Consider the following 17587-nt stretch of genomic DNA (forward strand, 5'->3'; position numbering starts at 1 on the left):
ATCCATGATGATTTTTTTTTCAAAGAAAACCTTTCTGGAGTGTTTTTCATGGCCTACTTTACATTATTTCATCATATGGCACGTTTTTACGTTTGAAAAATCTAATTTTTTTTGACATAGTATAGTAAGGCGTTTCTTTGCACCAAAACTCATGATTGTTTTTTCAAAGAAAACCTTTCTGGGGTGTTTTTCACGGCCTCCTTTACATTATTTCATCATATGGCACATTTTTACAACATGTTTGAAAAATCGCATTTTTTTTTCGACATAGTATAGTAAGGCATTTTTTTTGGCGCCAAAATTCATGATAAACTTTTTTTCAAAGAAAACCTTACCATAGTGTTTTTCATGACCTCCTTTACATTATTTCATCATATGGCACGTTTTTACAACATGTTGAAAAATCATATATTTTTTTCGACATGGTATACTATGGCGTTTTTTTGCGCCAAAATTCATGATGATTTTGTTTTCAAAGAAAACCTTTCTGGAGTGTTTTTCAGGGCCTACTTTACATTTTTTCATCATATGGCACGTTTTTACATGTTTGAAAAATCTCATTTTTTTCGACATAGTATAGTAAGGCGGTTTTTTTTTTTGCGCCAAAATTCATGATGATCTTTTTTTCAAAGAAAACCTTACCATAGTGTTTTTCATGACCTCCTTTACATTATTTCATCATATGGCACGTTTTTACAACATGTTGAAAAATCATATATTTTTTTCGACATAGTATAGTAAGGCGTTTCTTAGCGCCAAAATTCATGATGTTTTTTTTCAAAGAAAACCTTTCTGGAGTATTTTTCACGGCCTCCTTTACATTATTTCATCATATGGCACGTTTTTACAATATGTTGAAAAATCGCATTTTTTTTGACATAGTGACGTTTCAAGAGCGACATGCTATACAATGACGTTTTTTCAGCAACATGCTATACTATGACATTTTAAGAGTGACATGCTATACAATGACGTTTTTAGAACGACATGCTACACTGTGTTGTTTTTCGAGCCAAGTTATACTTTGACGTTTTTTGGGCGATATGGTACACTGTGAGGTTTTGTGGGCGACATGCTATACTATGACATTTTTATAGCGACATGCTATACTATGACGTTTTTAGAGCGACATGCTATACTCTGACGTGTCTTGGGTGACATGCTAAACTATGATGTTTTTTGAACCAAACGCTATACGATGATGTTTTTTGGGCGACATGCTATACTATGACTTTTTAGGGCGACATGCTATACTATGACGTTTTTAGAGTGACGTGCTATACTATAACGTTTTTTGAGCTACATCCTATACTATGACGTTTTGAGCCACATGCTATACTATGACGTTTTTTGAGCCACGTGCTATACTATGGCATTTTAAGAGCGACATGCTATAGTATGATGTTTTTTGGACCAAAGGCTATACTATGACATTTTTAGAGCGACATGCTATACTATGACGTTTGTTGGACGACATGCTATACTATGACGTTTTTAGAGCGACATGCTACACTATGACATTTTTAGAGCGACATGCTATATTAGGACGTTTGTTGGACGACATGCTATTCTATGACGTTTTTAGAGCGACATGCTACACTATGACGTTTTTAGAGCGACATGCTATATTAGGACGTTTTTTGGACGACATGCTATACTATGACGTTTTTAAAGCGACATGCTATACTATGACGTTTTTTGGACCAAAGGCTATACTATGACATTTTTATAGCGACATGCCATACTATGACGTTTTTAGAGTGACATGCTATACTATGACGTTTTTAGAGCCACATGCTATACTATGACGTTTTTTGAGCGACATGCCATACTATGACATTTTAAGAGTGACATGCTATACTACGACGTTTTTAGAGCGACATGCTATACTTTGATGTTTATTGGGTGACATGCTAAACTATGACGTTTTTTGAACCGAAGGCTATACGATGATGTTTTCTGGGCGACATGCTATACTATGACGTTTTTTGAGTCACGTGCTATACAATCATGTTTTTTGGGCGACGTGCTATACTATGACGTTTTTTTAGCGACATGCTATACTATGACGTTTTTAGAGCGACGTGCTATACTATGAAGTTTTTTGGACGACATGCTATACTATGACGTTTTTTGAGCGACATGCTATACTATGACGTTTTTAGAGCGACATGCTATACTGTGACGTTTTAAGAGTGACATGCTATAGTATGACGTTTTTAGAGCAACATGCTATACTATGACGTTTTTTGGACGACATGCTATACTATGATATTTTTAGAGCGACATGCTATAGTATGCCGTTTTTTGGACGACATGCTATACCATGGCGTTTTTAGAGTGACATGCTACACTATGACATTTTTAGAGCGACATGCTACACTATGATGTTTTTTGAGTCACGTGCTATACAATCATGTTTTTTGGGCGACGTGCTATACTATGACTTTTTTTAGCGACATGCTATACTATGACGTTTTTAGAGCGACGTGCTATACTATGACGTTTTTAGAGCGACATGCTATACTAGGACGTTTTTTGGACGACATGCTATACTATGACTTTTTTAGGGCGACATGCTATACTATGACGTTTTTAGAGCGACATGCTATACTATAACGTTTTTTGAGCTACATGCTATACTATGACGTTTTTGAGCCACATGCTATACTATGACGTTTTTTGAGCCACGTGCTATACTGTGACATTTTAAGAGCGACATGCTACACTATGACGTTTTTAGAGCAACATGCTATACTATGACATTTTTTGGACGACATGTTATACTATGACGTTTTTAGAGCGACATGCTATACTATGACGTTTTTTGGACCAAAGGCTATACTATGACATTGTTAGAGCGACATGCTATACTATGACGTTTGTTGGACAACATGCTATACTATGACGTTTTTAGAGCGATATGCTATATTGTGACGTTTTAAGAGCGACATGCTATAGTATGACGTTTTAAGAGCAACATGCTATACTATGAAGTTTTTTGGACGACATGCTATACTATGACGTTTTTTCATGCGACATGCTATACTATGACGTTTTTTGGACCAAAGGCTATACTATGACATTTTTAGAGCGACATGCTACACTATGACTTTTTTAGAGCGACATGCTATACTATGCGGTTTTTTGGGCGACATGCTATATTATGACGTTTTTAGAGCGACATGCTGCACTATGACATTTTTAGAGCGACATGCTATATTAGGACATTTTTTGGACGACATGCTATACTATGACGTTTTTAAAGCGACATGCTATAGTATGACATTTTTATAGCGACATGCTCTACTATGATGTTTTTAAAGCGACATGCTATACTATGACGTTTTTTGGACCAAAGGCTATACTATGACATTTTTAGAGCGACATGCTACACTATGACGTTTTTTGAGCCACATGCTATACTATGACGTTTTTTGAGCGACATGCTATACTATGACATTTTAAGAGCGACATGCTATACTATGACGTTTTTAGAGCGACATGCTATACTTTGATGTTTATTGGGTGACATGCTAAACTATGACGTTTTTTGAACCAAAGGCTATACGATGATGTTTTCTGGGCGACATGCTATACTATGACGTTTTTTGAGTCACGTGCTATACAATCATGTTTTTTGGGCGACGTGCTATACTATTACATTTTTAGAGTGACATGCTATACTATGATGTTTTTTGGACGACATGCTATACTATGACGTTTTTTGAGCGACATGCTATACTGTTACGTTTTAAGAGTGACATGCTATAGTATGACGTTTTTAGAGCAACATGCTATACTATGACGCTTTTTGGACGACATGCTATTCTATGATGTGTTTAGAGCGACATGCTATACTATGACGTTTTTTGGACCAAAGGCTATACTATGACATTTTTAGAGCGACATGCTATACTATGCCGTTTTTTGGGCGACATGCTATATTATGACGTTTTTAGAGCGACATGCTACACTATGACATTTTTAGAGCGACATGCTATACTAGGATGTTTTTTGGACGACATGCTACATTATGACGTTTTTTAGAGCGACATGCTATACTATAATGTTTTTAGAGCGACATGCTAAACTATGATGTTTCTTGGACCAAAGGCTATACTATGACGTTTTTCGAGTGACATGCTATACTATGACGTTTTCAGAGCGACATGCTATACAATGACGTTTTTTGAGCGACATGCTATACTATGATGTTCTTTGAGTGACATGCTATACTATGACGTTTTTTGGACCAAAGGCTACACCATGACATTTTTGGGCGACATGCTATACTATGACGTTTGTTGAACCAAAGGCTGTACTATGACGTTTTTTGAGCGACATGATGTACTTTGACGTTTTTAAAGCGACATGCTATACCATGATGTTTTTAGAGTGACATGCTATACTATGACGTTTTTTGGGTGACATGGTATACTATGACGTTTTTAGAGCGACATGCTATACTATAATGTTTTTAGAGCAACATGCTATACTATAACGTTTTTAGAGCGACATGCTATACTATGACGGTTTTACAGCGACATGCTATACTATGACGTTTTTAGAGTGACATGCTATACTATGACGTTTTTTGGGTGACATGCTATACTATGACGTTTTTAGAGCGATATGCTATACCATGATGTTTTTTGGATGACATACTATGCTATGACATTTTTTAGACCAAAGGATATACTATTATGTTTTTTAGAGCGACGTGCTATACGATGATATTTTTTGGACGACATGCTATACAATGATGTTGTTAGAGCGACATGCTATACTATGACATTTTTTGGACGACACTCTATACTATAGGCTTTTTAAATTGACATATTACTATGATGTGTTTTTTTGTTTTAGTTTTTTTTGTTGTTTTTTAGCAACATATATGAATTTGAACAGTTTTAAAAATTACTATCCTTTTACTTGTGCAATGAAACATTATTCTAACGCATTTTTTAGATGACATATTATACTCTGATGTTTTGTTGAAAAACATACTATTTTGACAATATACTGCACTATGACATTTTTTGAACCACATATCATACATGACAATTTTAGGCAACATCCTATCATTTTGCACTTTTTGAACCAAATAATAATCAGTTGGTTTTTTTTTGCCAAAGCTATACTATGAACTACAGGCCATACTATGTTATTCTTGAAAAGTATACTATACTTTGACATTTTCTGAACCTCATCCTATACTATGGCATTATACACAGAGTGCTTTGGTTACATGTTGATTTATAATCTAGATTTTTTTCTGTTTTGTTTTTTGACGGGATTACCACAGACCTGACTGTGAACACCGTTCACACCCACCTGCGGGAGATGCTGCCTAAGATCTCAAGGCTGCTTGGTCGTGGTCTTTCTGGTCCTGCTCCAGAATGCCGTCATCAACTATGTCTTCTTTTGAAGAGGCCCTCAGATGCTGCAATCTCTGACTTTAAGGAAGAACTGCTACTTTCACTCTGTAACGAGACGGCGGGTATTTTAAAGACCCAGCTCCTGGTGGCTTGGAGTGACAGTTTAACACCCACCAAAGCGGAACTACATACAGTTAAATCTGAGCTGTTGATCTGTATTTCAAACATCAAGTCCGACCCGGCTGCCCTAAAGCATGCTGTGGGTGAAATGGATACTTCACTCTCCACATCACCGACGACATCGTCACACTCCAAAGCAGAGCACCTGTCTGCCGAACTTTTAAAAGTGGATTATAAATGTGAAGAATGTGACCAGCAGCAGACTGTGAGCAGCAGAACAGATGTGATGAGAAAGAAGTCATTTTCTTTTCTCTTTTCTTTCTGGTTGACTTGATGCTGTCAGATGCAGATTTTGGAGCTGATTCTGATCTTTCAGGATAAAAAGCTGCTTTTCCTTCACAGACTTTTCAGGAAATTATTCTCTCAGGTTTTCTCTGCTATTTATATTTTTATTATCTGTGATTATTTCATTATTTCTTTATTGTAAAATAAAGTTTGAGGCTTAAAGACTCATTTAGTTATTTTAATCCTGAAATCTTTGATGTAGCAGAACTAAACTTCCATTTTCCTTCTTGTACTTCTGATACTAGAACTAAACGTATCTTCAACATGGATCATCTGCTTTTAATGAATCAGCAGCAACATCACAACAACAAATGAGACTATTTTCAACAAATTAATGAAACTGATGTCATTTAAAACTATCAGAGTCTGTTTTAGTGTCAAATTAAAGCTGATTACTGACAACTAGAACATTAACGTTACTGTTTTAATCACATTTAAGTTTCCTGAATGTTACATTAATGTCAACCAGCCACAGTTTTATGAACTTAATGAACCACATTACAGGAACACAACACACTTCAGCTGTTTACATGAAACTCAACACATTAGCTTGATGCTACGTTAGCTTTAATCAGACTACGACTGAGCAGCTAGCTCGGTTAGCATCGCTAACATTAAAGCTAATATTTACTATGCTAACTTTCTTCTCTGGTCAACACACACTGAAACAAACTCCACCAACATCTGGAGTGCATGGCGCACATTACATCTGACACTAAAGCTGCATATAAAGTGCATTAAAAGCGGCACCGATACGAAAATAAACATTTACTTACCGAACTATTAGAGTCCTCTCAGTGTCTGCATCAGCCGAAGGTAGAAAACTGGTTAAAACAAGCCAACGGGCAGGAAAACTGTCTGTGGAAAATGTTCTGGTGCTGCACCGATAAATAAACCAACATTTATTATATCAGAATTAATCCAAACGAGGAGAGCAGAGTCTCTGCTGCCTCCTCCATAGGACCTGTCAATCATTCCAGATCAGACTGTCAATCAAGTAGTCCCGCCCCCTGGCTTCGCAAAACTTTAACGCTCTATAAAAAATTCAATATTGATTTATTTTAAGATCGGCCACCTAATCTCTCATTTTGACCATGAAAACTAACGAAAAAAATGTATGTACAGTCTATGCACCGTACTCTGTGTGGCTCCAAACTTGCTAATGACCACTTCCGGTCTCAGAAAATGAAAAGACAGACCTCTTTTCGTTTCTGTCTCTTACTGATTTTACTTTCTTGTTATTCTAAATATAAAACGAAAATCGAAGCATTTAAAAAAAAAAAAATCGTATATCCCTTTTTCATCATGAAAAGGAAAAACGCCTTGTATTTCAATTTTAATTTTTGTATTTTAAAACGAAAATCAAATAACCACTTGTTTTTTGTTTTCAATACCCCTTTCAGAACGGAAAATCCAATTACCAGATCCGTACACGGACCCAAAATAATTTCCAGAAGCAACTGGGTATTGCAAGTTTTGGCAACCATTACTAAACCAGGAGATTATTTTGGAGCATTTACTGCTGCAGAAAATAAACAAACCGCAGAGACTCTTTTCATTGTCATGAAGGAACAACAGTGTGACTCATTGGTGCGAGTCTGACTACAACGTAGGTATGTGGTTTAACAATAATAAACTGCATCCGGCTTTCACAGCACAGGTTATGATGGATTCATTGTTTGTTTTGGTCCTTTCATGAGATTTGTTGACTATAAGATAAATATAGAAAACATTATTGTGAATGAATTAAATATGACATTATTTCTACTTCAACTCCAGCTGACTAAATATACCAAAGCACTCCAAGTCCTCATCTGTCTATAAATAAACTTGCCGGCTTGTGATTGGCTGTGTGTCAGTGAAACACGGTGGCTCCTATTGGCTCAACCTGATGTCAGTTTAAAGACACACTGAGGCGCTTGTTGAGTATCTCGTTTCATCCCAAAGGGGCGGTGCACTCAGATTAACACACACTCTCCACTCGCTCGGGATGTGTCAGGATAAAATCAAACGCCTGAAAGTGTATCAAGTGCGTTTCGGCTGAATTCACTGCGTTTAAACTTCACAGGAGTCGTTTCAGTTCACATTAAGGCAGCACAGAGGTAAAGAAAAAGAAAAGAACACTCAGATTTTGTCGTGAGAGCCGCTTTAATGCTTGTTGTGTTGAGTGCTTTGGAGTCAGTTGTAGTTGAAGTTGATTTTTCAGTGAGAAACCTGAACCCTCAGAAGGTTACAGCCGCTCACACTGATTCAGCAACATGTTGAAGCTCTGCCGAGGAACTGCTTCTCATGTGGCACACAGACTCTTAAATTAAGTCAAAGCAGCCACGACATGATTAAAAAGTTATGTGTGAAAAATGAAAATAAATTACAAGTATTGTTAAATTGTAGAATACAATACTAGGCAGTATTTTATTGTTTGTATTTTGTGAGTTTTATATTGCATCAGTTTTCGCAGTCAAATAATTAATAGAGTAAAATGTGTAACATTATTATCTGAAATAGGCGGTCCTAACCTTAATATTTAAATCTGAGTGGTGAATTTTAAACACTAATTGTATTTTTGTACAAGAAAGCAATTTAGCTCAGCAGCTGTTGCTTTTAATGTGCTATATGAATAACTGTGACTTGACTTGAAACAAGGTTTAGTTGTATATAAAAGCATGAAATTGAAATATGAAAAATATATATTTTTTAAAAAGTGGTAGAGTAGCTACTTCAACAGCTTAACAAATCTTAGTAAGCCTATGCCAAAATATTCAGCTGTTATCACTGGTCATTCTTTAAACTCCTAAAACCTCATCTCTTTCTATCAAAGTCACAGATTTAGAAGTTTAGAAAATATGACAAACCTAAACGACTCCTCACAGATGAAGTTTACATCTTACAGAAGGTAGGTTTTTTTCTATTTCAGTGAGAAAAAAAAACTTCCTTCTCTGAAGTTTCTCAGATGGAACTCTACACTGGTGCTTCCTACGTAGTCCTGCCTCTCTCTCCTCCCACCTGTTCATCACTGGAGCACACCAGCTCATCTACAACTCTACACAAACACCGTGACGCTGCTCTACACGACACAAAGTTGTTCATTTAGGAGTAACTCAGATATACTAGATAGAAGAAACTGATGAAGAAAGTTCCATCCTGCAAGTTGACAGGGTTAGCTCCTCAGATTTGCTACATATTAAACCCTGGATGTCAGAATCTGTGTTTGTGGGCACTCTGAAGTGGCAAAAATTTCACAAAGGTCAACTAAAAAGAAAATTTGTCCACAGCCCCAACAAATGAACTTCAGAAATGAACAGAAAAGTCTTCAAAACAATGTTCTTGAGTCTGGCAGAGTCTGGTGCACTTTGGGCCCTCTTCCTACAACCAGAACTGCTTTCTTTTTTTCTTTTGAAAATCTGCACTTGGGCCGGAAATAAGGGTCGGTCTGTCTATCTATCTATCTATCTATCTATCTATCTATCTATCTATCTATCTATCTATCTATCTATCTATCTATCTATCTATCTATCTATCTATCTATCTATCTATCTACCTATCTATCTATTGTATCATGACTTAGCTTGTTTTCTAATTTCTGAGTCTTCCACCTTGACACCATTGTTTCTTGTCCTGCCCCAGTTATATTTTCTAGAGCTATATTAATATTTCCAGTAATAGAGATTTCATAGTCACAATGACTTATTTCAACTTATTTTGTTGATCCAGTGATTGTAGTCAGGTGGTGACAGTATTTACTGAAGTTCTAAGGCAGAAATGCTCACATATATCTATAAAAAACACACCATGTAGACATGTTGAAGTACAAGTAGAGTTAAAACTAAAAAAAAAAAGATTTTTACTGGAGGGAGTGTTTAACTGATTTGCTGAACTATATTTTTGGATAGTCTCAATGGTAAAGTTTTTTTTCTTATCCCTTGTGTACTTCATTTGCCAGCAATCTGTGCTCAGTTCTTAATAATCCTCATTTCCAAGCATCATTTAACAAAGACATGATCTTTCAGAGGAGACCGACAGCTTTATCTTCTGGCCAGATGGGAGTGAAGAGGCTTCATGGAAGTCTGCTGCTGCTGGCTGTTTGGCTGTGGAGCGTGTTGGTAGTTCAGGTGCACAGCTGTCCAGATGCCTGCAGGAAGTGTTCAGGGCCAGAAAATGACCAGTGTGAGGAATGCAGAGCTGGATGGACACTCCATAAAAACACCTGTGTAGGTACTGTATGCAAATCTGAGTGTTAGAGTCGAGAAATCATCTTATAGATATGCATGTATGACACAAGACAGTAAATGTATATGTGTTTTGGTCTGTTTTAGATATTGATGAGTGTGGCACCGAGCTGGGTAACTGTTTACCAAACAGTTACTGCTTTAACACAGAAGGATCCTTTGAGTGCAGAGGTCAGTGCACTAGAGTTGGTGTAAAAATCGCAATGTGAGATGTCTTCTAGCAGATAAAAAATATATATGGACTTGTTAACATTGTAACTTGAGTCTTAAAAACTCAATGTTCTTATCTATTCCTGCTTTATGGCATTTTCGCCCACAGTATTTGCAGCTATTTGAGAATGCAGTGCTATCTGTACGTGAAAACAATAAATGCCCCCTCTTTGCTCAGGCTGTGATGTGTCCTGTGTGGGCTGTATGGGTAGTGGACCGGCTCGCTGCAGGAAATGTGCCTCAGGGTACAGACTGGAAGGGTCCAAGTGTTTGGGTAAATACTAGTAAGAGGTTGTTTTGAAGCCAATATCTACAATTGTTCAGTGGGAATTAATCTCATGCCTTTCTTTTCTTCAGATATAGATGAATGCAGTGACCGCGTACTTGCCTGTCATGGCCTGGATGAGATCTGTACCAACACAGAAGGTTCGTTCCGCTGTGACTGTGCTGAAGGATTCATCCGCAAAGACAGAGATTGTGTGAGGAAGCAGCAGCCTGGTGAGTGACTTCTAATTCTGATCAAGTATGCATAATACACAAACTTACTCTTCTGTTCTTCTCTCGTCTGTCTTGGCTGCAGTTGTCCAGGAGAAAGGTCTGTTTGAGGATATCCAGGATGAGGAGGTGGAGGTCCTGCAGCAGATGTTTTTCGGGGTTGTGCTTTGTGCTCTGGCCACACTGGCAGCCAAAGGAGATATGGTCTATACGTCTGTGTTCATGGGAGCAGTGGCAGCCATGGCAGGTTACTGGCTTTCTGACAGAGGAGACCGTTTGATTGACAGCTTCCTGAAGGGACGTTAAAGCTCCAAAATGTTACAAAAAGGACATTTCTTATGTGCCAGGGCATGCACCACTGCTCAGCAAATTCAGACAAAGCAGGTGAGTCTTCTAGTGCAGTCAAACGTATTATGGACAATATATGTTATTTAAAAAAGACTTGGTTGCTACATCTTTTTATCATTATACCACAAGTTAAAGTCAGAGGCAGGATAAAATAGCCTTTAATTGCTCTTTTTAATTGTGCTTGCTTTTTGGGAATGATGCACATTTGCAAATTAAATGCCTTGAAAGTGAGAAAACAACATGTTCAAAGTCTTGAAAGCAGAACAAATTTAATGCCAAGCAAGAATGTATTAAAGACTCCCTCCAGTGAAAGTCAAGTTTTTACCTTGTTGACATGTCCATATGGTATTTTTATGTCAGAAGACATCATGAGCAAAACAAGCAGTCAGTGCCATGGACCAACATCTCCACCTTGACACTGCAGTTTTCTGATGACAGTCTCAAAAACACATATTCAGACTCCTGTTGTGAACACAGAGCAGTTTTACAGTGGTGTAGGTGAGCTGGTGTGCCTGAGCTGCAGTGAGTAGTGGATTCGTTGGTGCAGACAGAGGCAGGGACTTCATAAATCTACAAATTCTAGACAAAACCACAGTGCCATGTTCCACCTAACCATTTTTAGACATGAAGAGATTATTTTCATAGAAAAAAAACAACCTGAAACTTACAAATCGGTATATTTTAAATGCTTAAATAAGTTATTAGGGGCTTAATCAATGGCCAAAGAGGTATATTAAAGGAGAACTGATACCATCCATCTATCCTTCCATTATCTATACAGCGCTTAATCCTCATTAGGGTCGTGTGGGGTCTGGAGTCTATCCCAGCTGACTTAGGGTGAAGGCAGGGGACACCCTGGACAGGTCACCAGTCTACCACAGGACTACACATAGAGACAAACATGCACACTCACATTCACACCTATGGACAATTTAGAAACATCAGTTAACCTCAACATGTTTTTGGACTGTGGGTGGAAGCTGGAGTACCCGGAGAAAACCCACTCATGCACAGGGAGAACATGCAAACTGCAGGCAGAAAGATCCCAGACGCAGGCCGGGACATGAACCGGGGATAGAACTGGTACGGCATCCAGAAATTGCACCCAATAAGCCAATTCGGAATCTCGCTGCGTGCAAGGTATGCTGGTCCGGGTCAAAGGTCGGGATACCCCAGATCATAAACATGGCGGAGTGCCACGCAGATATTGATTACTTTGAGCGTTGTAAAGTCGATACTTTAAAGGAATTTTGTAAGAAACGAGGATACGGTGTTATCGGGAAGCCAAAGAAAGAACTCGTGTCCCTTGCTTGGGCATTGTCATTTCAAAAGGCCCCAATAGTTTTAACAAAACAGCAGGAAAGGGAGGCTGTCAACCTTGATTATAAATCCCTCCTCGAGATCGATGTTGACGGGTGTCACCTGAGAATTCCAGATCCTTTAGAGCTCAGAGAAGGTTGGGAGAATGAGTGGACAGCAGCAAATAAATGGCCACCCTGCATGTACATAGATATCAATAATTATCTGATTAGCAAGGACGAGCAAAACTTGCTAACGAGACTTGCTAACGATTACAAAGAAGGTAATAATATATGATCTTATGTCAAACTTACTAATTTAATCCATTCGGCATGACGTTCTGGATCTTTTCGTCCAGTAGGAAATGTAACGAGTACATAAGGCGGGTCACATAGACAGCGCGAGATTCCTTTATTGCACTCGTGAATAGGGCAAAACTCTTCCATCCACTTCTTTAGCCCACGGGTACCGTTGTGGCAGTCCCGCACTGAACTATGGGGACCTGGCATATTGCCTTAAAAAGACTTTAAGCAGTGTAAACACTTAATAGTCGCTACAAATAGCAGGTCGTTCCACTGCGATAGTATGGCTTCGTCGAGCTTTGTTGATAACGTAGTGTGGGATAAACTCTGACCCGGAAGCTATTGAGGGATAAACGCGTACTGATAATTCCGATTTGGCTTATTAATTCCTATGAAATTTGTTTACTGGAGTGTGCACTGTGTGGTATTTCCAGTTCACGAAAATAAATAACCAGCCGAAGAAACGTCATCTATGCTTCACTTCCTAGCGTTATTTCTCTTCTTCTCCCTCACTTACTGAAACCACCTGTACATCACCTTAATATGGTCAGTAGCGCCTCCTGGTGACAGCTTATTATAACTAGAGAACACAACACTTAAATGCCAGCCATGTTTGTGCTAGCTTTGTGCTGGCTTCCTGTGCTTCTGCATTTTTGGGTCTTTAGAACAGGCACATTGGCTCTTTTCTCCCTTTGAGTGGCCACTTGTGTATTGCAATGAAAAAATCCCCTGCGTGCCAAAAATCCTTGTTCTCATAGACCACAATTGCAAAAGAGAACAAAGACTCCTCCAGCTGCAAGTGTTTAATCTTTAAATTGCAAATGTTTAATCCATGTAGATTGTTGTTTCATGTTTGTCAGAACATAGAAAAGTGAGTTCTGATGAGATGACATCATCCAAATAAATGCAGCTGAGCACAATTTACATTGAACTGAGCCAGCAAAGATTTCTGACTTGAAATTTTTTGTATTTAATAACCTAAAATCCAATTCTTATTGGTTAGAATACAATTTCAGATGTCTTGAATAATAATTTCACATTGTGATCTTGACTAGCCGTATACAATTGCGGTTATTTAATTTAAAGTTGTCAAATGTTTGAGTCTTGCCATAGGTACTGGATCAAAAACAAAATTGTGGAGTCTTGTGGCGTTTTAGAAAGCAGCAGGAGACATCAAGACAACACAGTAAAAGTGGGCAAATGTTTCAGAACAGAATCTCTCTAAAGGATTTACTATCCCCACCATTTTCCCCTGAAAGATGCCATTGTTGTTTGTGTGAGTTAGAAATGGGCCATGATTGTTCCATACTTTAAGTATCTGTCATTTGGAGCAACCACAATGCACTGTTGCTGAATGTAACTTTAATAAAGAATTTATGTGTCTGTACAAGTATATGTTCCTAAGCCATGTAGTTTATACTATCAGGCTCATACACAATATCAGTCATACTGTATTGGTTCTACAGCTGTAGTGTAGAAATCATTGCTAATGTTCTCCATGTGCACATTTTTCATGATATAAACCACCATTAGTGAAAATTACAATTCAGGATCCAAAACTTTAATATAATTCACCATGTTTGTATTAGCAGGAAGCAATTAAGATTGATATGATTTTAACTTGGAGGAGAAAATCACAAACAAAGACGGAAAGAAAGTCACCTTTATTTGATGGATATAAACAAGCTGGCCGACACTCAATAGTAATATTCTGATACAGCACATACAATAGCAAACAGGGGCACTGAGGACAGCCTCCTATTGTTTAAAAAACAAAAAACATTACAGAGTATCCATGCTTCATTCAAAATGTACTCAATCTCACAGTTTTTTTTCTCTAGGGACTCTCTGATAAAGTTTTTTTAAATAGAATTTTCTCTTGTGCATTCATAACACACACACACACACACACACACACACACACACACACACACACACACACACACACACACACACACACACACACACACACACACACACACACACACACACACTTGCACGGACTCGTTAAATAAATGCAGTTATGCACACACACACACGCACTCACATATCTCTCTTTTCTGAATACATTTACACCAGCAACCCCAAAAACATGCTGCACTCTCACAAAACTGCACAGGCTGTCTACTAGGGGGACACAGTAAGTGAGACACACATCACTCTCAAACACAACATCACACCGTCACAATGCACGATGCAGATGCAATTAATGAATGAGGAATGGTGCTTCATGGGAGATTAGCTCACGTTCACACAAATAATCATTCAGCATGCTGGACACACATTTAATTTGATCCTAGGTCTTTACTGTACAGCTCAAAACATTTACTTATACAAATAGTACAGTCTCAAACTGGCATATTCAATAAGCTGAAACAATAGAAAAAATAAAGCTAACTTAAATACAAAAATGAATAATAAAAAAGTAAACGCAGTGTTTGCTCTGTCAAACAAAAAGGTTTCTGGCATTGGTCACAGTGATTTGTTTGATCCAAAGTTTTCAGCGACACACAGTAAAAGAAAAACAGCCTGGTTACAACAATAAAGTGAAAATGTATGTTAGGCTTTTCATAATTTTTTCTGAAGGCCTTTTGAAAATTACTGGTGAATCTACAGGCTTTTCAAGTCTTTCTACACAGCTGCTTCTAGGCACAGATGAAGCCTCGCCTTCTGGACTCACAGCTCACCGTGTGCAATGTCAGTTGCTCACAACCAGGATTAGTCTTTAGTCTAAGCCCAGGAAACCAGCCCCAGCCTCTAAGCCTTGGTGTCTCCAAAACCTTATTTTGACACAACGGTAGAGAAATCGCTCTGCATAGAGAACAGGAGATTATCCTTACAATATCACTTTCAGTTGGCACATTATGCAAAAATCAGCATGCATGGGCACAATTAAAATGTTCCATGTTGTCTACCATGTAAATCATATGCGCTATTTCATGGTAGGAGACCCTACTTCAAGTATTCAGTAGATAAGGACCTGAAAATGGAGGATTCATACTCCATCCCCCCTGATGATGAAGTGACAGGATTTTTGATCCTCTGTCTGTTTGCATTGTCTTCCCTTTAAAAAAAAAAATCAAAATCAGGACCTTTATCTGATCAACTGTAAACACAAACAGCAAAGTTTCACACAATCTCTTAATTCTTGATCAGTGACAGGAGCTGTGAAGATTCACGTGGGAAGCAGACACATAAAAGATGATGCATGGATCACCTCGGTTTGTGGAAGATGGGCGGATGGAAAGACGTTTATATACAACAACCAACACTTGGCCATACAAGGGAGAGACACACAGGCACCATGATGGGAGGGAGAGGAAGTGGGAAAAGTAACAGTCTACTTCATTTTTCCACTATACTGCAACAATGTGTGTTGTTTTTTTTCTACTTAGTTAGCTGTCACGGTCACATACATCACCACTTCTGTTCACGAGACGACAACGACGACAAACACGCCAAAGAAATGCACCCAGACAGAGTCACTCAAACCTCCACTCGGATGTTAATCGTGATAGTCCTCACTCACAAGTGCAAGCTTCTGACTGCTGAGTGCAGCAGACATAATCTCATTGCTACCTGTGTGAGCTGCAAAATTTAAAAGAAAAAAAAAAGTTATTTAAAGTTGTTACCACAGGCCAAGTGGTCTTCAACTGAGTTGTTTTCACATTAAGGAATGTAAACGTCGTCTGTTTCTAGACTTCTAGATAGATTTGGATACACTTCACTTTATTTCCCATAAACTGCTCTAAAGCTCTTGTTTGTTTTTTGGGCTGTCCTGTAATTTCAGACAGGGAATGTTAACTCTGCTGCGGTTTATTTTTTTCTCACTAAGTACAAATCAGAGGAAAATCACACCACTCAACGCTTTGAATAAGACATCTCTCTGACCTCCAGCCAGTTAGAAAAATAACCATGAAGAAAAAACATATAGTATCTTGTCAGTTTGAAACGATTTTCTGACCACGTATAGACACACTCTATAGATTTCTCTCTATATGTATAATATATGCATATCTATCATATGTGTACAGTTTTTACGAGGCACAGGCCACCTTGTTGAGAAGGAGAAAACAAGTCACTATGTTCGGGGAGGTCACACAGACTACTGCTGGAAGAGTACAGGGAAGAGGGGAGCAGGATCATACTGTAGGTCAGAGCCTGGGGGTGTCAGTGGTACAAATAGACCTGCAAGGAGAACATCTACTGGACACTGTCTTCACTTTGTAGTCTATAACGATGCTCATAGAAGCAGTATTTCTGTGTGTGAGGGACTTGAAGTGATCACCGCTCACAAAAAGCCCCCATGTTTTTAAATCGTATGTACAAAGCAGTTTTTCATTGTTGTTTATGAAGCCCATTGTGGGATCAAGTGCCCTCTACTGTAAAAGGGCTAAAAGATGCTCTTGACCAGGTCTTCTGACACCGTTTAGTTTGAGCACCAGCAGAAGCACCATTAGTAAAAATTCCTGCAACACAGAGGAGGTGCATAGGTGCATAGTCTCGGAAAATGAAAGTAATCTGATGAATATTCTCTGACCACTCTCTTGGCCGCTCTGATTGGATGGTTAATTACAGTTTGATTTGATTGAAGTGATGACAGGAAATAAAAATGTACTCACTCTATGTTGACATCTGCATAGATTAATTCTTTTTTTTTTTGACTACTTCTGATTAAAATGAGGTAACATGAGGAGATGACAGCCACAGCCTGAAGGCTCACACAAGCCCAAGAACTGGAGGGCGCTGCTCATGCAGCCAAGGAAGCCCTCGATGCTGCAGGCAAGGCTCAAGGCGTACTATCAGTCAGCTCAAAGCTCTTCCTTTTGCCGACAAGAAATGACACTAGAAAAACCTAAAC

General features: G+C 38.4%; 1 protein-coding gene across 1 annotated transcript; it reads left to right on the plus strand.

Moving 5' to 3' along the window:
* The first annotated feature begins 9883 nt into the window (after positions 1 to 9883).
* LOC111563238 (protein disulfide isomerase Creld1) lies at positions 9884 to 14711 on the plus strand. Its single transcript, XM_035944402.2, has 5 exons — positions 9884 to 10058; positions 10160 to 10243; positions 10461 to 10556; positions 10640 to 10780; positions 10863 to 14711. Exons 1-5 carry the CDS (start codon positions 9884 to 9886, stop codon positions 11081 to 11083), a joined length of 717 nt encoding a protein of 238 aa, XP_035800295.1. The 3' UTR covers positions 11084 to 14711.
* Positions 14712 to 17587: the final 2876 nt, after the last annotated feature.

Source organism: Amphiprion ocellaris, chromosome 5, assembly GCF_022539595.1.
Source record: "Amphiprion ocellaris isolate individual 3 ecotype Okinawa chromosome 5, ASM2253959v1, whole genome shotgun sequence".
NCBI lineage: Eukaryota > Metazoa > Chordata > Actinopteri > Pomacentridae > Amphiprion > Amphiprion ocellaris.

Coding starts and splice junctions, on each gene's coding strand:
- LOC111563238 (XM_035944402.2), top strand. CDS start 9,884: ATGGGAGTGAAGAGGCTTCATGGAAGTCTGCTGCTGCTGGCTGTTTGG. Junction 10,557..10,639: donor GGAAGGGTCCAAGTGTTTGG/GTAAATACTAGT, acceptor TCTTTTCTTCAG/ATATAGATGAATGCAGTGAC. Junction 10,781..10,862: donor TGTGAGGAAGCAGCAGCCTG/GTGAGTGACTTC, acceptor TCTTGGCTGCAG/TTGTCCAGGAGAAAGGTCTG.